This window comes from Psammomys obesus, unplaced genomic scaffold (assembly GCF_907164565.1).
Source record: "Psammomys obesus unplaced genomic scaffold, mPsaObe1.curated_primary_1811, whole genome shotgun sequence".
Lineage (NCBI taxonomy): Eukaryota > Metazoa > Chordata > Mammalia > Rodentia > Muridae > Psammomys > Psammomys obesus.
The window spans coordinates 439,521-460,760 of NW_026596353.1; the positions used below are offsets into that span (position 1 = coordinate 439,521).

General features: G+C 43.6%; 1 protein-coding gene across 2 annotated transcripts in view; it reads right to left on the bottom strand.

Moving 5' to 3' along the window:
* The window catches only part of Zzef1 (zinc finger ZZ-type and EF-hand domain containing 1), a 127,444-nt gene that overhangs the window by 15,214 nt on the left and 90,990 nt on the right, over positions 1-21,240 (bottom strand). For both annotated transcript variants that reach the window (XM_055597355.1, XM_055597354.1), the window contains exons 40-46: positions 19,285-19,562; positions 18,280-18,454; positions 17,182-17,314; positions 9,191-9,390; positions 7,446-7,565; positions 6,030-6,221; positions 5,108-5,208 (exon numbers count right to left, since the gene is read on the bottom strand). In XM_055597355.1, the coding sequence (XP_055453330.1) occupies positions 5,108-5,208; positions 6,030-6,221; positions 7,446-7,565; positions 9,191-9,390; positions 17,182-17,314; positions 18,280-18,454; positions 19,285-19,562 (1,199 nt within the window). The remainder of the gene's footprint in view (positions 1-5,107; positions 5,209-6,029; positions 6,222-7,445; positions 7,566-9,190; positions 9,391-17,181; positions 17,315-18,279; positions 18,455-19,284; positions 19,563-21,240) is intronic.

The window sequence follows — 21,240 nt, forward strand, 5'->3', positions numbered from 1 at the left end:
CAACCCAGAGCCCGCACCTGTAAGACTGTGCACAGAGAATTCGCAAAGGGAACTGTCATGCTCTTAGGGACGATTCAGGCAAAGCAGCACAGCTGCCTTTCCTGGGGCATCAGGAGGAACTCCAGGACAGTCCCATGGCTGCCTGGCCTATCAGAGCTTCTCTCCAGACCCCACAGCAGCAGGTGAGTGCATCCCATTCTTGTTGGGAACAAAGCCCTGGGACCCTTCCTAAGGGCCTGACCTGCCGGATAAGCACCAGACGCCAGCAGGCCATAGTTTCTTACGACCCATTGTTCCCGAAACTGTTTGCTTTGGGACACATCCGTGACCACCGATGTTATCTCCGGGCCTTGTAACTCTTTAACCCACCTTCTTAGCCTTGGGAACTTCCCACCAAGGGCCTTGGTATTTTTCTACTACTACTTCCCTTTCTCGCCCCTCTCCCCCGCCCTGCCAGAACCACGTTTTAAAAGAAACACCAAAGTTCAATAAAGCTGACACTTGACCGGCAACCGTCTGCTTGTGTCCTTTCTCTCTCTCCTCCATCTTTTTCAGGATTGACCCCCTTCGCCCCCACGAATAACTAAGTCCTGCGGGGCGGGACAGAGTGGCGCCCAACGTGGGGGCTCGAAGTACGGGTCTCTCCGGATGGACCCTGAAGCGAAGACCTCGGCCAAGGCAAGATTAGAGGCTCCCGTTCCATCACCCGTGGGACGACAAGAGTCTGGTAAGTAAATGCTTTACATTTCCGTCTAAATTCAAGATGGGGCAATCATTCGTTAAAGAATTAAAGACTTCCCTCAGAGAGAGAGGAATTCGGGTTAAGAAAAAAGACTTAATTAAGTTCTTGGTTTTTGTGTCGGACATTTGTCCATGGTTTGTTATTGATGAGCCAGAGATATGCCAAAAAGTGGGATCAGGTTGGAGCCTGCCCTCTCGAGGACCTTAGAGAAAGAGGTCGAGATAAGACAATAATTGTCCCCCTGTTACTACTGTTAATTCCCTAGCTTTCCCCGTTTTTCCCAAAGAAGGCCCCTAAGTGGGCTGGGGCAAAGGGCATGGATCAGAGCCGGAGCCGGAGCCGTAACACGGTGAGCAGGAGGAACGGGGACTCTACTTGTCTCCTTCCCACTCCCCTACCAAGGGCCAGGCTTGCGGAGAACTGGGTGGATGAGAACGCCCAAACCCTCAGAGGCCTAAGACCTGCCTCTGCCAGCTACAGAGCTTAGCAGGACTGCAATTTACTCCGCTCCCTCCCATCGGCTTTAGCCAGTGTCAGCTTCAGCCAGCTCTCAAACAGAAACCAGAAACATGGAGCCACTTCTAGTTTTAAAGATTAAATTGTGTTCACTGATAAATTATGAATTTTTCTAGTTCTGACTTAAAATCATGGTTATGCTGTGTATATATATTTAAATGTTTAAAAAGCAGGTACCGCGGTTGTTTTTTGTCCTTGTCTCTGTGTTTTGTTTTTGTATGCCAGCCGTAAGTGTCTAAATGTTTCTGTGCAGTGTTTGTGCGTGTAGTACCTTCTGTTCTCTGTTCTAAAAATTCCTCAGAGCTCGAGGTGCCTGTATCTGGGCAGCAAGACGTGATCGAGGTGGTCACAGCTGCCGAAGTTCAGGGGGATGCCCCTAACTTCATCAGTATTTTCAATAAATTTGGCCAGCTGGTTAATGTTTTTTTTTTTTTTTTTTTTTTGTCTCAATGTCTCTGTGCAGTACTTGTACCTTCTGTTTTCTGTTCTGAAAGGCCTCACGAAACTTGTTTAAAATGTGTGCCTATGTGTTCATTAGATCTATTAACGCATAGGTTACCACGTGGTGTATGAGGTACCTTAGTGCCTCACCGCCATCTTGACTTTAACATGTGGATTATAATTTAACTGCCATCTTGGTATGGGTTAAAAATAATTCTCATTTCCTTCTAGGTTAAAAAAATGAGTTATTTTAAATTGGCATTGGTTTTGAAAATTAAGTTATTTACATTGGTAAATTCTGGTTTTAAAATCTGGTTTTGTTAGGGTTATGATTATGCCTTGTGACTTCTCTCCTACAAAAGAGGTACTTTGCTTTGATATTGCAAAAACGGGTTTTAAAAAAATGTTTAAATGTTTAAGGCTACAAAATGTTTAAAGTTTATCAGGCATTTGGGTATGACAATGATTTTGGGTATTTATTTTATCAATTTTACTAAATGAAACCCTGCCGTATTGTTTGTGCTAATTGAGAAAAATCGCAGTTTTTAAAATGTATCTTGTGGAGAGCTGTTTGTTAAACTGCTTTGTTTATAGAAAAAATTGGCAGTTTCAGAACTTTTTGTAATAATGTAACTTGTTTTTGCTTTGCCTTTAAAAAACAAATTGTAGACACTGGGCTCCAGCAGGATCATGTTAGGATGGAAAGGATTTTGATGAGAGTTTTTGTGTTGTCTGAAAAGCAAGAGAAAAAGAGCAAAAAAGTAAGAATGTCTAGTTAAGCCAAAAAAGAAAGCTAGGAACCTGAAGGTATACAGAATGTTGCAAAAGGTTAGTAAATTGGCCAGCCACCATGCTGGTCCGGAGATAAAGAGGGTGGAGCTATGAGTTTGCCACCATTTTGTTTAGGTCTCTGAGTTATGTTCTCTGATTAGTGCTAAATGCAAAGCTTTTTACTGTTCAATTTTAATGCAAGCGGTAGGAGCAGCAAGATTTGCTAGCTTCTCTATGAACTGTATCTGATTAAAAGGTTTGCTTTAATTTTAGTTCAAAAAGAGCAGATTTAAAAGTTATGCTAACAACTACAGTCGGTTAAGATGTTAAGCTATACCTAGTGTCTTTTGTTTAGTTTTTACACAGTTTAGAGCAGATGATAAAGATAAAGAGTAACTCAAATATGCTGGCCTTCAGGCTTGTCAGAAATCTAATAAATATGGCATTTTAACATACGTAAGCTTATTATGACAAAGTCCAACCTGTTGATGCATCTTTTCAAGTGCCTAGCACATCTGTGCAAATAACACTTACCTGCAGTATTGGCTGTGTTTTAAAGTTTCAATAAACAGTCTTTAAACATTTTTACAGATAGTGCCTATGTAGCTTAGTCTTTGCCTAGATTAGAGACTGCAAATTAAATTTAAACATCTTCTCCTGCTAAAATTATTTTTACAAATTCAAAATTTGATATTAAAAAAAAAAAACAACGTTTCCTTTTACATTGGACATTTACAAGCTCATTCTAACCTTCCAGGACCTTTAACTAAGGTAATTATAAAGCTGACTTGTTTAAACAATGTCCTTCTTGTGTTGTCCTTTTGCCTACTTGCCATCTTGGGGTCAATCCCTGTGGCCTTGTACGGCTTTTCCCAAGGCTGACTATACATTCTAAGGATGAGTTCCTTCGGTTTTGGGAAAAAAGGGGTACGTCCATCTCGAGTTAAACGTGAGCCCTTAACTGCCATTACTCTAACTGTAATTCTAGGGCTTGGAGCCGCTGGAGCTGGTACAGGCATAGCCTCCCTAATTACCTCCCAGCAACAATTTAATCAACTCTCCCTGGCAGTGGACAAAGACCTACAAGATTTGCAAAAAGGCTTACAGGACCTAAAAGATTCTATGGTGTCCTTATCTGAGGTAGTTTTACAAAACAGGCACGGTCTAGATTTGGTTTTTCTCCAGGAAGGTGGACTCTGCGCTGCGCTCAAGGAAGAATGCTGCTTTTACACAGACAAAACAGGTTTAGTGCAAAGCAGTATCGATAAGGTTCGCTCCAGTTTGGAGGAACGAAAATGGAACAGAGAGATACAAGAGTCCTGGTATCAAAATTGGTTTTCCACATCCCCATGGCTAACCACTCTGCTTCCCAGTCTGCTAGGACCTTTTGTAGGTATCCTTTTGCTTCTCTCTTTTGGCCCTTAGGCCTTTAATCGTCTCTCAAACTTTGTTAAGAACCAGGTAAGCTCCGCAATCAAGCCCGTTGGAGTCCACTACCATCGCCTGGCTGGGGAAGAAAAATCTGCCGTAGAGCTTCTACCTGATGCCCCAGCTTCCCGCCCCCTTGACTTCTCCACCCTAATATTTCCTGGCCCAAGATGGAAGTTCTGGGGCCGCTCTCCCAGCTAGATCTGGACCTTTACGATTCTCACAATTGGCTGACCAATTTCGTTAAAGTGAATTCAAACATATTTAACAAATGTCTTGTAGCTCTTAACTCGGGGTTGGCCCTCATTCTTCCTGAGGAGAGTTAATGCGTTATGGTTTCACAAACTGCTCGGTCTGGTAAGTCAGTGACGGTTGTGTGCAAGTCAGTCTTCGCCCACCTAAGACAGGACGGCCTCGCAATAAGAGGAGGTTGCTCCAATGACGGGTAACGGCCAAGCATTGCCTTCCACCAGGCTCAGACCCCGTTTGTGCCCCTAATCATAATGAGGACTTATGCCCGCCATACTTGTTGATATGCGCTGTCTAGGCCCTAGCACTCTGAGGGTTTTGTCCCATTGCACCAGAAGTGGCATAGACTGTCGACAATGGTGGTGACGTCCTGCTTTGGGGAACGCGGCTTCCAAAACTTGCTTGTGTGGATAACCCCGAGTAGGCTATACAAATTGGCTCTTCCAAAATGCCTTTTTTTATGCTCATTGAGAATCCTAAAGGGTCCTCTCATTTTAAAGAGATAAAAAGGGAGGAGATGTTGGGAACAAAGCCCTGGGACCCTTCCTAAGGGCCTGACCTGCCGGATAAGCACCAGACGCCAGCAGGCCATAGTTTCTTACGACCCATTGTTCCCGAAACTGTTTGCTTTGGGACACATCCGTGACCACCGATGTTATCTCGGGCCTTGTAACCCTTTAACCCACCTTCTTAGCCTTAGGAACTTCCCACCAAGGGCCTTGGTATTTTTCCACTACTACTTCCCTTTCTCGCCCCTCTCCCCTGCCCTGCCAGAACCACGTTTTAAAAGAAACACCAAAGTTCAATAAAGCTGACACTTGACCGGCAACCGTCTGCTTGTGTCCTTTCTCTCTCTCCCCCATCTTTTTCAGGATTGACCCCCTTCACCCCCACGAATAACTAAATCCTGCGGGGCGGGACACACTTTCAGAACACTAACGTCACCTAAGTGGTCTTTACCTCTTCTGAACCTCCAGGAAGAAAGAATCAGTCTTTTTCATCTGCAGCTCATATATGGCCCGGAGAATGTGCAGAGGGGCATTGAGAGCATCATGAGCCATCTGGAGGTATGGAAGAAGGCAAAAGACAGGATATGCACCTTAAGATATGGGCAATATACACTACAAAGTGACAAAACAGTACTTCAAGTTACTCCAGGTTACAGCTGAAGAGCAATACAGAGGCACTTTTTAAAAGCATATCAAATTTTGAGTACTAAAATATAAACTATAAAATCTGCATTACTATTTAATGCACTTTAGGGGCTACAGAAATGGCTCAGTGGTTAAAAATAGTTATTGCTCTTGCAGAGGACCTGGGTCCAGTTCCCAGCACCCACATGGTGACTCAGAACTACCTGTAACTCCAGTTTCAGGGGACTCACTGTCCCTTTTTGAGCCTTGGCAGGCTCCTGTATGCATGTGGCACATATAAAAATCACACAGGCATATACCATGCACATACATAAAAAAACTAATCTTAAAGCCACTACAATGACAGGGCTCTACTATCATTCTAGATATTTTCTGTATACAATAGACTGTTTAGGAAATTAACTCTCAGGACATCAAATTGAGCAGTTAAAAAGTTTTAAAAATTTATTTATGTGAATAGATTTTTTTTGCCTGCATGTCTGTTTGCGCATCATGTCTGTGCTTGGTGCCCTTGGAGGCCAGAAGAAGGTGCCAGATCCTCTAGAACAGACAGTTGTCAGTTCTCATTTGGGTGCTAGTAATCCAACCTGGGTCTCCAGGAAGACCAGCAAGTACTCAACCACTGAGCTACCTCTCCAGTCCTTATACTTATTTAGGTTGAAGCACAGCCTGAGCCAAAGAAAACCCATTCCTTTGACGTCTGTGCTGCACCCACATAGATGACATACCAGGAAGCATATTCTGGTGGGTTCATCCAAGCTTTCAAGAGGGTCTAGCTTTTTCTGTTCTGGTTCTCCAGGGCTGTTGACTGGACGGTCCACTTCTTCCTCTTGGTCTCCTCGCTCATCCAACTCCAGGTCTCCTTGTTCAGTGAGAGTGTTAATCTCCTTTTTTGAGGAGTACAGCATGATGGACAGAATCTACATACAAAGTCAGTCAAGCAGAACGGGAAATGAGCATTCAGTAAATGAGAAGATGACATAGGTCTTTAATCGTGCCAGGGTAGATGAGAGAAGACATCAGCGTTCACATGAAGAACATGTGATTAGTAAAGGAACAGGAAGCATGTTCAATTGTACTTATAATAGAGGAAAGGCTTAAAAAAACTAGAGAGGTCCTTGTGTTTATTAACTTTTCTTGACAGTACAAACAGGTATTACCCTTTTCCAATTTGTTTTGGAGAAATGCAACTATTATACTATTAAAAACAAGTTTATATCCTTTTGACCTACTAACTTATTTTTTAGAAAGACCAAAATATATTTTAAAAAACGCTGTTCAAAATATGCCCAATGAAGTCTTTAAAATGGCAAAAAACCTGCAAAGCACTTTCCAGTCTTATACACAGCCATTAAAAAGGCTGGATATGGGAGCTGCAGATACATCTCAGCAGTTAAGAGCACTTCCAGAGGACCTGGGTTCAATTCCCAAAACTCACGTGGCAGCTCACAACTATCTGTAACTGAAGTCAGGGTAGCTGATATCCTTTTCTGGCATCTATGGGCACTAGGCACACAACAGGTGCAGACATGTTTGCAGGCGAAACACCCATACATATAAAATTAAAATAGAATTTACAAGAGCTTCTCTAAGATCCCAGTTATAACGTATTTTAGCACATTTCCCGTAGGCCTAAGCAAACCCTGCGGCGTTCTTCAAATGCAGGCATCTGTGGAGTGAGGGTGAGGACACAGCACGTCTCTATAGCACTGCCCCGGCATCACTGCCTCCCTATACTGCAAGCTAGCACTTGACCGCAAGAGTTCCACTAAGAAACATCTAAGGAGTAACAACAAAATAAAATTTTCAACTGAAATCCTACATAAGATAAACATGAGTGTAGTCTTATACAGAAACTGATTTTAGCTCAAAGGAACTGTAGAGGGAAATAATAATTCAAAAGCACATTTTATTATCATGTGTTTCCACATGATTATGTGTTTCCACAAAACACTTCTCCAAGGTTCTTTGAACAAACACCCAATTTATTTTCCTGGCAGGGAGAACAGGTGCCAGGATCCCTAACTCAGGAAGACAGATTCAGGGACACGGCTGCACAGAAGGAGGGTGCAGAGGGCGGAACTGGTTGGAACAAGCTTGCTTTGCTTTAAGGTGTAGATCTATAGGGCAGGCCTTCCCCTTACCTCCAGGTCCCGGAGGAGCCAGGTCTTACTGAAGCCAGTCCCTTTGCTGCACTTCTTCACCAGCAGCTTTAGCAGATCAGTTTGGAGGAAGGTGGCATGGGTCTCTTCAAAACCGTGTGCCTGCCAAGCCAAGAGAGTGATTTGCAGCTGCTAGAGAGTGAAGGTTAAGGTCAGGCAAAGTGCCAGTCTTTCCTACAGCCCAGTCTCAGCTCAACTGACCTTCCAGGAGAAATCCCAGTCAGTAAGAAAGCACCCTGAATCTTAACCATGAGCCACTGCCCCTCATTCACTCTGTGTTCTTTCACTGAACAAATGCTTCGGAAGCCAATTTTATGCTACTTCCCTTCTTTACTTTCCAAAAACTTTTGAGGCTAAAATCCAAGCCCTAATCATGGCTAATGAGGTTCTATAAGGGTCCCTGCTTGCTTCTTTGACCTCTCTTTGCACTATCTTAAAGACCTGGAGGTCCTTCTGCTCTGTGACCATCATGCCTGGTTCACTTCAAGGCCTGAAGCTTGCTATTCTTTCTGCCCATGCTACCCAAGGCTAGCTTTGTCCTGCCAACTCAAATACCCCCTTTTTGAAAGGCTTTCTGATGCAGAGCTGTCTTCCTTCAAGGCGGATGCATCCTCTGGCCTGGGAGACTGTGCACCTCATAAGAGCATGGCCCTTTTTTCTTGCATGCCCAGTTCCACTTGGCTCTTGGAACTCAACAAATATCAACAGACTGAGTGTTCATGGTGGTGTATACTCTAATGATAGCATTTGGGAGGCAGAGGCAGGCAGATCTCTGAGTCTGAGGCCAGTATAGTCCATATAGTAAGTTCCAGTCTAGTCAGGGCTACATAATGAATATCTGTTTCTCTCTGTATATAATAGACACACACACACACACACACACACACACACACACACACGCTGAATGAGGATTTAAGATCTCTACCATCAGGGAGTTAATTTCCCCTTTTCTACTACAGTGGAAACAGTGACCGCCTTGTGAAACACATCAGAAACTAAACAACTTAACAACTGCCTCTCAGGACTGCCCAGAGCTGGAAAGCCAAGCAGACAAGTCTTCTGGTAGTACCTGAGTCCCCACCCCTTCAATGACCTCCCTACACTTTAATGTCAAGGGGCAACAAACTTCAGCTAGGATCCTTTCCAGGACAGCTCTGTGAAAAAGATACCCCAACAAGTAAGTGCAAATCTATGCAAAAAAAAAAAAAAAAAAAAAAAAAAAAAGGCATCCCCTTGAAAGATCCTCCCTACCCTCCAGCCCACTAAAGTCCCCAAAGTCATCATGGATCAGGGCTTTTCTCCACCCGAAACAGCACACAACCTAGCTACTTCCTCCCAGCCCAATGGCCACACCTATTCCTTGAAGTTCCATGGGATGCCAGCTCTTTTTATTCTGAAGCCTCCATTCCTATAATGACCCAGAGGACCTCCCTTTGGGTGTGAAGTGAGAAACTTTTCAGCCCATGTTCTTCACCCCTGACAGGATTATGTCTCCATGAAGCCATAGTACTTGAGTCCATGAAACAGTATTAGAAAAACTGATACTCAAACCACTGGGAAAATTCTATTTCCTCCTTAAAGTTATCCTTGTACAAGGTCTCAAGCATTTCTAAAAACAACCCATTGTTAACCATTCATCCGAATCAGATGGCATTTCCTCCTTGTTAATCCCCTGCAGATGTCAAATCACAGGTAGGTTTGTGCAAATGGAAGAGGTTCACCATTACCTTCACGGTTTTATATAAACCTTTGAGAGCCAGGGACAGAACCCAGGTTGCTTCCACTGCCTCAGGACAATGGCTGTCCATGCTGGTCTGCAGAAGGTGACTGGCAATGAAGGCGAAGTGCTGGGAGTACTGGCTCAGCTGGGCCTGAGAGCTGCCGCACTCCTGTGAGCCTCCCTTTTGGACCAGCTGGTAGTCCTTCACTGTAGCATCGTGTCCGAAAGAAAAAGAAAGGCACAAACAACGCTGTTAGTGCCCTCTGCAGCTGCGTTTCTCCACAGGTCTCACCAAAGCAAGGCCTGTAGCAACAAGCCTCAGTGTCCCCACTATACTTAACCCACTTTATAGGTGAGCACAAAAGTGTACAAAAGAGTACAAAAGAGTACAGGGCCACGTGTCCACGAGGAAACTAAGAAGGAACAGCCACAGTGCAAAATTCTTATTACTATGTACAAGCAAATCATTGCCAAAAGTGTTGTGATGTCTGTTTTTGGTTGTCAACTTGACTACATCTGGGACTACCCAAGTGGCTGGGTACACCTGTGAGAGTTTTTTTCTTAATTAAATCATTAGAAATGGGAAGATCCACTGCCAAGTCCATTCCTTCATTGGCATTAGAGCCTGATGCTTTGGGATTATGACATATACTGATGCCAGCTGAGACACCAGCTTTGTGGACTGCGCAACTACTAGATTCTTGGCTCTTTTGTTGATAGCCATTGTTGGACTAGCTGACCACAGCCTGTAACCATTCTGTAAACATGCAATATATATATGCAATATATATATATTCATATATATATATATCACACACACACACACACACACACACACACACACACACACACACATATATTCTTCATATCAATTTGGTTCCTCTAGAGAACCCTGACTAATGCAGATTTTGGTACCAGAAGTGGTTCTAGACCAAAAGAAGTATAAGGATGATTTTTTTTTTAAAGCATATGGAATAGTCTTTCCAATTCAGTCTTTGCCAACACCTAACATTAACAAAGCCTCTCCAAGTTCATGAAGCCTTTCCTGGGAGCTCAGAGAACACTAAAAGCCCATGATGTGAACTATTTTAAACATTTAAGGAAGCAAATGCATTTCATTATCCAGATTCAACAATTGTGAAAGGCAACAGATTTGGTGACTTGGTATATAAAACTTTTGACAATCTATGGAAAAATAAGGAAAACAATGCCGCTAGTTGGTTGCTCCTTTATCTCTGAATAAATTGACAAAGGGAAAAAAAAATGAGCTCTGTGATAAAGTAAACTTTATCTTAGAAGATGGTGAAGGACAATGAACTCAGTGAGAAAACTGACTGGCTCCAGATGAGAATACACAGTCTAAAACTTTTTAAGTGGGCCCTGGAAGAGAATCTTTTTTCCAGCAGTTACAGAGCTTATGTTGTGGAAATTCAAACTGAGGCCCTCATTATAAGACTGGCTGAATTACCGCAAAAATTCAAGTCCCAGCCTCCGAGGGTGTCGGCGGTTAAAGTCAGGGATTAACTGGTAGAGAATGGGACCCTGCAATTTGGGGTGGGAGTATGTTGGAGGAACCTATTGAAGCTGAGAACTTTGAACCTTCAGAAGGGTTTGTCTCACCTGAGGAAGTAGTCCTTCCACTCTCAGCAGAAGATTTACTCCCACTCCTGAAGAATTGCCTTTTTCACCTTTACTGAGAAAATTAATCCTTCACTGCTAAGCCAGAAGTGACTTTCTCTGAAGGAGATGCCAGGCAAGGCAGACTGGGTCCCTCAGATTCTACCGACAGTTGTCTCCAGATCTATAACCAACCAGACAAGGAAAGCAGCCCCAGAGGGGAGGCAGAAAGTGTACTCCACAAGGAGGTGTGCTCTGCTACTGAAGAGCTCAGTTTGCTAATTCACTTGAGCAGAGGTCTTGGGAGGATGTGTAGGAATGGATTTTAAGAGTACGAGATAATGGTGGAATGAACATAAAACTGGATCAGGCTGAATTTACTGAAAAGGGTCCATTGAGTGGAGATTCCAGGTTTAATATGGAGGCTCAAACAGTTAAAAAGGTGTTTAAAGTTTGTTTTAATGACTGACTGAAGCATTTGTCAAAAGACGGCCTACTGAGAAGAAGTTGGAGATGCCTGTTTATGAAAGGATTTTAAGGCTCAAGGAAATTGCAATGCTAGACTAGGTACACTGTAAAATCGATCTACCACAATGGGAAGGCCCAGAGGCCATGCCGATCACTAATCCTGTAAGATGCAAAATGGCAAGAAGGGCACCAACACATTTGAAAAGATTTGTTGTTGAACTTTTCCTTGTGCCAGACCTTAGGGCTGGAAATGCTGCTGTTCAGTTGGATGAATTAAATGTAATGGGTTTAACTGAGTTCCATGTAGAGAACTGGGTGCCAGTACTGGGCAAGGTGATAGGCAGCACTGGGCAAACGTCGGTAACAGCCTGATCTGTAACGGGCAGCAGAGACAAAGTGATCGTTATGACAGCAGGACTCATATGGACCTTTGGTCCTGGCTACTCAATCATGGTGTTTCTAGGCATGAAAAAGATAAAAAGCCTACTGCATCATGTTTGATCTGTATAAGAGGAAAAGAATCTCAAACACGTGAAAGAAAGGCAATATCAGATTGTGGCAAAAGGGAATGTCAGCCCATAAGCCAACTAGAACCCCCTGAATGAATAACTGCCAGATTCTCCTGAGGAAGGACCTTGATAAAAAGAGTTTTACTGTTAGCTTTTCTCCAGTCCTTCCCAGAGGGCCCTATGGCCTTCTACAAGGGTAACCGGGGAAAGAAACAATCAGACCTTCCAGAATCTATTGAGTACTGGTTCTACATTGACTGATTCTGGGAGAACTCAAGAAATACTGTGGCTTTCCAGTTAAAGTAGGGGCTCATGGAAGTCAGATGATTAATAGAGTTTTGGCTGAAGTCTGACTTACAGTAGGTCCAGTAGGTCCCTGAACTTATTCTATGGTTATTTCCTTAGTCCCAGAATATAGAGTTGGGATAAATATACTTAGAATTTGTCAGAATTCTCACACTGATCCCCTGACTTGTAGAGTGAGGCTATTATCATTGGAAAGGCTAAATAGAAACCTTTAGAATTGCTTCTGCGAGAGAAAATAGTGAATCAAAAACAGTTTCATCTCTCTGGAGGAACTGCAGAAATTAGTGCCACCATCAAGAACTTGAAAGATAGACTGGAAAGATGGCTCAGAGGTGAAGGCTGCTCTTCCAAAGGTCTGGAGTTCAATGCCCAGCAACCACATGGTGGCTCACAACCATCTATAATGAAATCTGGTGCCCTCTTCTGCCGTGCAGATGTACACACAGGCAGAATACTGTATAAATAATAAATAAATCAATCTTTAAAAGCAAACAAACAAAACCTGAAAGATGCAGGTTCCTAATACATTGCCCTTTCACTCTCCTTTGGCCAGTGCAAGAGAGGATCATGGAGAAGGAAAGCTGACTACTGAAAATTCAACCAAGTAGTGACTCCAATTGCAGCTGCCATACCAGATGTGGAGTCCGTACCTGAGAGGACCAACACACCTCCTGGTACATGGTTTGTAGCTACTGAGCTAGCAAATTCTTTTTTCTCAGTACCCGTCCATAGGGAACACCAGAAGCAATCTGCTTTTAGCTGGCAAGGCCGGCAGTATACCTTTACAGTTTTAACTCAAGGACATTTTAAGTCTCCAACCTTGTGTCATAACTTAGTCCTGATCATGTCTCTTCCATAAAATATCACATTGGTTCAGTATACTGACAACATTACGCTGACTGGACCAAGCGAGCAAGAGATAGCAATCACTCTGGACTTGTTGGTAACATGTATGTAAAGCAGAGGACGATAAATAAACCTAATCAAAATTCAAGAGCCTTCCACTGCAGCGGAATTCTTAGGGATCCAGTGGTGTGGGGCATGCAGACCTACTTCTAGCGAGAAGCACAAGTTATTGCACCTGGTCCTCCTACCACCAAGAAAGAAGCACAGTGCTTAGCTGGCCGGCTCCTCACTTGGGTGTGCTACTCCAGCCTATGTGCGAGGCAACCTTGAAAGGTTCTGCCTTTGAGTGGGGCCCGGGACAGGGGAAGGCTCTTCAACAAGCCCAGGCTGCTGTGCAGGCTGCTCTACCGCTTAGACTATATATGATCCAGCCTGATGATACCTGAGGTGTGACAGATAGGGCTGCTGTTTGGAGCCTTTTTTGGATTCATCCTATAGGTGAATCACAGAAGAACCTGGGATTTTGGAGCAAGGCTCTACCATCATCTACAGACTCTTCTCCCTTTGAGAGATAGCTCTTGGGCTGCTATTGGGCCTTAGTGGAAACTGAATGTTTGACAATGGGGCACCAAGTTATTATGCTACCTGAGCTGTCAATCATGAGCTGGGTGTATCTGACCCACCAAGACATAAAGTAAGAAGTACACAGCACCAATCCATTACCAAATGGAAGTGGTATATACATGACTGGGTCTGAGCAGGTCTTGAAGGCACAAACAAGTTACATGAAGAAGTTTCCTAAATGCCTACAGTTTTTGTTCCCATTACAATACTGTGTGCTGCCAAACACACACCTATAGCCTCATGGGGTGGGCTCTACAATCAGCTGCTGAGGAAAAGACTAGGACCCAGTTTATTGATGGTTCTGCATGGGATGCAGGGACCATCCAGAAGTAGACAGTGCAGCCTTACAACCCCTTTCTGGGACAACCCTAAAAAATACCAGTGAAAGAAAACCTTCATAGTGGATAGAACTTTGGGTAGTACACATGGTCATACACTTTGTTTAGAAGGAGAAATGGCCAGATGTGTAATTATTCACTGATTCATGGGCTGTAGCCAATGGATTAGTGGGACGGTCAGGGACTTAGAAAGAGCAAGATTAGAAAATTGGTGAGACAGACATTTGAAGAAGAAGTATGTGCCCAGATCTCTTCATGGGAGTAGGATGTGAATAGACTCGTCTCTCATATAATGTCCATTGAAAGGTTAACTTCAGCAGAAGGAGTTCAACAATAAACTAGGTAGGATGACCCATTCTGTGGACAGTCAGCCTCAGACCCCAGACATCTCCATCACTGCTCAATGGGCCCATGAACAAAGTGCCGTAGTGGAGAGATGGGGGTCGTATATGGGCTTGACAACCTGGATTTCGATTCAGGAAGGTTGACCTGGCTGCAGCTGCTGCTGAGTGCCAGATCTGTCAACATCAGAGACCAACACTGGACTCCAGATATGATAACATTCTCTGGGGTGATCAGCCAGCAATATAATGCCAAGTTGACTATACTGGACCACTTCCTCCATGGAAAGAACAACACTTTGTCCTTACTGGAGTAGATACGTATTCCAGTTATGGATTTGCCTTTCCCACATGTACTCCATGGACTTAAAGAATGCCTTACCCACTGTCATAATATCCAAATAATCCCTAAGCAGCCAGAGAAAAACATACTATCAACAGTAACAAAGATAACAACAGCAGACCTTATGCCAAATTCCCAGCTGAATCAGTACAAGCCGATAGCAACACAAAAATACCTTTAAAGAATGCAAAGAGAAAAAAGACTAGAGGCTGGGGAGTAGCTGTGAGGGCAGACTGCTTGCTTAGCAATGACAAGGCCTAGGGTTTGGTCTCCAGCATCACATTAATCAGGTGTGTACACACCTGTAAGCCCAGCACTCGAGAGGCAGAGGCGGAAGGATCACAAGCCCAAAGTCATGGTTGGTTATATAGTGAATTTAAGGCAGCCTATGCTATGTGAGATCTTCGAACACACACACAGCATAACAACAACATATCCCCAAATACATCTCAGCTTAGAATTTTTTATCCAGAAAAATTATGTTTCAGAAAGATTTTACTTTTAGTTATGTCTATACATGTCTGCCGGTGTGAGAGCTTGTATATGTAAGTACTGTGCCCATGGAGACCACGAGGGGGTACTGGATCCCCTGGAGCTAGAGTTACAGGTGGTTGTAGCCACTAGATAGGGGTGCTGGGAACCAAACAGCCCTCTGCATGAGCAATATGTGCTTTTTGACTGCTGAACCATCTCTCCAGCCCCAGCAAAAAAAATGTAGCAAAGCCAAAGCCAAAGCTAGGAGTGGTAGCGCACACCTGCAACCCAGCCCTTGGGAGACACAGGCAGAAGGACTATCCAAGTTCAAGGCCAACCCGGGCTACATGGTGAGACTTGGGCTCAACAACAAGAAGGTTGGAACATTTTCCACACAGATTCCTGTGGCAGAAGACACTGACTACAAGAAATGCTAAGGAAATTATTATTATTATTATTATTATTTTAAAAGAGCAGCCTTTTTTATTTTTATTAATTACATATACAGTGTTCTGCCTGCACGCCAGAAGAGGGCACCAGATCTCATTATAGATGGCTGTGAGCCACCATGTGGTTGCTGGGAATTGAACTCATGACCTCTGGAAGAGCAGCCAGTGCTCTTAACCGCTGAGCCATCTCTCCAGCCCAGGAAATTACTTCAAACCAGAGAAAATTATACTAGATGTAAATCTGAATCTACAAAAAGGAATGAAGAACACCAGGAATGTTAAATGTGTGGTTTAATATAATATACATTGTTGTAGTGGAAGTTTTGGTTTCTTTAACAACTCGCATTATGTAAACAAGTGTGGGATATGTGACTGCCTTAATTTGTCCACAGCTGATAATTGCCTCATGCAGCTTGAGGGGCGTGGTCTTTGCCAGCTGACGGTAGCAGAATTCTGAGGACTCTGAAGAGTATAAACACCAGAGGTCAGGGAGAGGAAGGGGCTTTGAGACAGAGGAGGAAGAAGGCTGTCTGTTCGTCTTGCTGCATTTGCCGTTTGTTGTTGCTGGACTGCTAGATATCCTGATGACTGAACTGGTATTTTCCCAACAAACCCTACAGCCTTAACAAACTAGAACTAAGTCTAAGAAGGTCTACACCCCCTTTCTCTTTTAACCTTCTTTCTCTCCTCCCTAGGGTTAAGGGGTCGGAAGGGAGGCAGAGGATTGAGGAACCCCAAATAAAGTAGAGTTTAAAAACTAGTGCCTACACATTGTGCTCATTTAAAAGTCTCTATTAAAATAACTTACATTTTTAAAGCCAACACATGTACAACGAGATTTATGTCATGTAGGATAAAAAGTATGACTACAATAGCACAAAGAATAAGGCAGGCATGGGACATAAATGCAGTATTTTGATACAACTGCCAAGTGGAAAAACATCTGAGACAGTCACAGGGGTCAGAACAGACTTCAGGGCGATCTCCCAAGTACTGACCACAGTGACAGCAGAGCAACAGTTACAGTTAGAGCCAACAGCAGACATAAGATGGACCATCAAAATATAACAGAAATCAGTCCGAAAGAAGGCAAGAGAAGAAAAAAGAACGGAGAACAGATGAGACAAATGGAAAACAAGCAAGGAGACAACAGACTTAAATTTAATCAACTATAAAATGCCTGAATAAGTAAGTATGGAAAGGAGAGGGACCACAACATTGGATTAAAAAAGGCGGCTCTGCCCATTTGAGAAAGGGTCTCATTTTCAGTCCTGACTGGCCTCAAACTCACTACCTATCAGGCTAGTCTTTAATGTGTGATCCTCCTGTCTCCGTGCTGAGGTTACAGACATGTACTACCACACTCTGCATAAGAAATCTACTTTAACTGTAAAGATATGAGCTAGTGAAGGGGCTCAGTGGATAAAGGCATTCGCCACCAAACAGATGATCTGAGTTCAATCCCTAGGGTTTGTACTGACTCCCAGAAGTTGTCCTCTGACCTCCACACGTGTGTGCATGCATATGAGCGTGCATATGTGTACACACAAATAAATTAACATAATTAAAAAATTAACAATAGCATGCAGGAGCACAAACTAAGGCATCTTCATTGGTTTCATAGGATGCATTGATTAAACCATTTTTTTTTCCATTCTTCATGGACATAAATATGTTTAGGACCTGTTTTCCTTTTCCTGGTTTTGACATCGACAATCACAGCTCTATTCTTCTCAGTGAAGTGCTTCAAGATGATCACGTTATGGGGTTCATTGGCATTATCCATATAAACACATCGGGTTCCCACACAGAGGACCTGGAACATTGATGCAAGAAGAGGTACTCAGGTAGGCACAAGCCCAGTCCCTTTTGCTTGCTTCTCTACAAGCACACAGGGATAGAGGTCTTATCCCTAAGTCCAAAGGATTTGGTACAGCCCTGGCACAACATTAGTTTAGGTGCTTGCCATAGCTTTATAGCTCCTCATTCAGATCAGTTGAGGCAGGCAAAATGAGGAAGATCAATAGGCGTGCCAGAGTGAAAGACAACAGTCTCTGCAGTTCTTTGCAACTAAATACATTATAGTTACCTACTATTTTTTTAATATTAGTTTGTTTACTTTGTATCCCAGCTGTAGCCCCCTCCCTCATTTCCTCCCAATCCCTCCCTCCCTCCCTCATCTCCTCTCTGCCCCTCTCCAAGTCCACTGATAGGGGAGGTCCTCCTCCCCTTCCATCTGGCCCTAGCATATCAGGTCTCATCAGGAGTGGCTGCAACGTGGCCTGGCTAGGCTGCTCCTCCCATGCGGGTGAGGAGGTCAAAGAGCCAGTTACTGAGTTCATGTCAGAGACAGTCCCTGTTCCCCTTATTAGGGAACCCACTTGGAGACTGATCTGCCATGGGCTACATCTGAGCAAGGGTTCTAGGTTATATCCATGCATGGTCCTTGATTGGAGAATCAGTCTCAGAAAAGACCCCTGCGCCCAGATATATTTGGTCCTTGTGGAGCTCCTGTCCTCTCCAGGTCTTACTAACTTCCACTTCTTTCATATGATTCCCTGCACTCTGCCCAATAGTTACCTGATATTAAAGCTAATAAAATAAATCCAATGTCTAACTGTTGATAATACAAATCTAACAATTGCACAATTCTGAAAATACACCATATAATTAAAAGCAAATCATGCAACTAAAAAAAATTTCTAAAACCATTACAGACGGGTGTGTGTGTGTCTGTCTGTGCAGACAGACCTTGGGCAAAAAGGCCTTCAGATGCTATACCTGGGGGAAGCCGACAAGCACCAGCAGGGTGAAGATGTTGGTGTGCTTCAGTTGGAATGGCAGCTGCTTGATGCAATGGTCTGTGAAGGTGGCAATGACGTCTCGCCACAATGGTGCATTGTTGAGTGACCGGAGAATCTCCGCCATGGAGCAGGCCCAGTCCAAACCCACTCGGCTAGAAGGCAAGAGCTCTGATGTTAGGTGGCAGTGTGAGAAGCTACCCCCTCACATAAATCACAGCTCACTGTCCTAAGCAGAGGCAGATGCATGCAAAGAGCCATTTGTTACTTAGCTTAAAAAATACCAGAGTGATGCTTTTCACATAAAGATAAGTCAAAACAACAACCAAGTCAAGCTCTGTTAATCATGTACTCAGTCTACAAACTCAATCTACAACTATGTGATCTCTCTAAAACAGCTGATCTTCAACCTGTGGTTTGTTCCATGCCCAAATGCCTAAGATTGTTGACAAACCCAGATATTTACATTACAAGTCATAACAGCAGCAAAATCACAGTTATGAAGCAGCAATGAGAATAATTGTAGGGTTTGGGGGTCACAACATGAGAAACTGCAGGAAGGGTGGCAGCATCAGGAAGGGTGAGAACACTGCTCTAAAACGTCATCCTCACATGCACATACACAGATACATTCACATCACAGCCATTCTCAAAAAGGAGCTAGAGCTGTATATGGTACAAACCAGGGACGCCTTTCCTTCTTCATTTAATTTCAGGTTTGGTATTATGATTATGTTATTTTTAGAATGAAAATAGATTTTTCAACCCCAATGCGTCCACTTATTTTCTTGGGAAAAATCTAGCAGAATAGATATCATCAGAGCTGACTGGTAGGCTCCACTGAGACTCTATTTAAGTGTGGACTTACTAGTCCAATCTCACAGGAGAGCCTCAGGCAACAACACTGTAGCACAGGAAACTAATCAAGAGGCCTCTGTTCTCAGTGAATACCACACCACAGAGGGCGGTGGAGAACCTCCATTACCTGTCCAGGCACACAGCTCCCAGGCTGAAGAGCAGGTGGGTGGTCTTCCAGCCATCTGGCACAATGGCACTGTCTGCTGTAGCAAACAGGTTATGTTTGGCTGAAAGGACCTTGATGACTGCAGTGTCTACCTCTGCTGGCAAAAGACGGACGATTAACTGGCCCAGAAGACCCAGGGTGAGGTGATAGGTTTCATTCAGGTGGCCTGCATTGGAGATGACAACCTGAAACATGAGTGGGAGGACGTGCTCCAGGTCTATCAAGGGCACTGTGGGACCCTGTCAAGAGAGACGGGAAATCTCTTTAGTACAAAGTCCAAGCCACACCAGCTATACACATCATCCATTCACATGTCATTTCCAACTGGCCTGATTCCAGTTTCAAAAATGGCACATGTAAATCAACTGTAAATAAAGGAAACATGCTCAGATATCATCTTATCCTACTTTTTTTTTTCCCCAGAGTTGAGGATCGAACCCAAGGCCTTGCGCTTTCTACCACTGAGCTAAATCCCCAACCCCTCTTATCCTACTTTTTAAATTAAATTTTTAAGTGTGTGTGTATGTGTGTGTGTGTGTGATTATGCAGATGTAAGTGCAGGTGCCTCTGGAGCCCAGAGGAGGACACTGGATCCCTTGGATCTGGAGTTACAGGTGGTGCTGAACTTTTGGACATGAGTGCTGGGACCAAACTCTGGTCTCCCACAAGAGTAGCACACATTCAACTGCTAAGCTGTGTCTCCAGTCCCCTTCTTCCTTATTTCTAATATTCCTTAACCCTAAAGTAAATAAAACACTTGCTTTTCTTCCTTTCCTGAAATGTCCATTACAAAAAATTCACAGAGCTAAAAATATCTAAAAGTCAGACTTTTCATCACAGGCCCCCTCTAATCCACCAATGCCAAGGAAGTAACAACTATTAACAGCTGGATGGACACTTTGTCAACCCTTCTTTTATAGGTAACACATGTAAATTATTTTGCCTTCCTTCCTTCCTCCCTCCCTCCTTCCCTTCTTTCCTTTCATATGTATGACGTATGTATGTGCATGTACCATGGCACACTGGGAGACCAAGGGGAAATCTCCAGTGTGGTCTTTGCCTTCCACCTTGTTGGAGACAGGATCTCTGTCTTTATCTGTGATGTCAGGCTAGCTTGCCTATGGGCTTCGGGGGATTTTTCTGATTCTACCTCAGACCATCTCCCCATGAAGAGACACATGTTCCCGTATCTAGCTTTAAGTGGGTCTGGGGATTCAAACTCAGGTCCTCATGCTTGCACGGTAAGTACTTGACCCACCAAGTCATCTTCTCAGCTCTATTTGTCTTTCTTTAAATACTGTCTGCATTTTACTTGGCTTCTAATGCTTTAGTATTACAAATGCCATTTAAAAAACAGCTGACCACATACATTTATAGACACTTATACCATTTATTATTTTCCACAGGAAAAAATACAGAAAACCAGAGAACCCTTTCAGTAATTGTGAGTTAGTATGATGAGTGTGATTCAAGATGGTACTGTATCCATACTAAGAAAATAAACAACTGAAGTACCAAACACTCTTAGCAATAAAAACTGAATCTCAGGAAGGCATTCCCTTCAAGAATGGCTGACAGAGCTGCTGGAGTCCACGAAAAACAAGGAAGGTGTGCAGAGAGGGACTGGTGTGGTGTGGGCTGCAAGTTTCCTGTAATGGGGACCTAGGGACTGGCATAAAGACAGACATGGTGAGGAACTACCAAGGTTGGGGAAGCCTCAGTGCAGAGTCCAAAGAGGAAGAGCAGAACATTCTTCCAAAAATGGTGGTTGTGATAGTAGGCTGATCAAATAAGTAATTATACCAAGGGTCATGGGACCCAGGACTTCGTGTTAAAGATCAGAGGTGCAAATACTAAAAAGAGAAAACTGAAGACATCTTGTGCTGTCAGGTATAAACTGCAGAGACTGCTATAAAC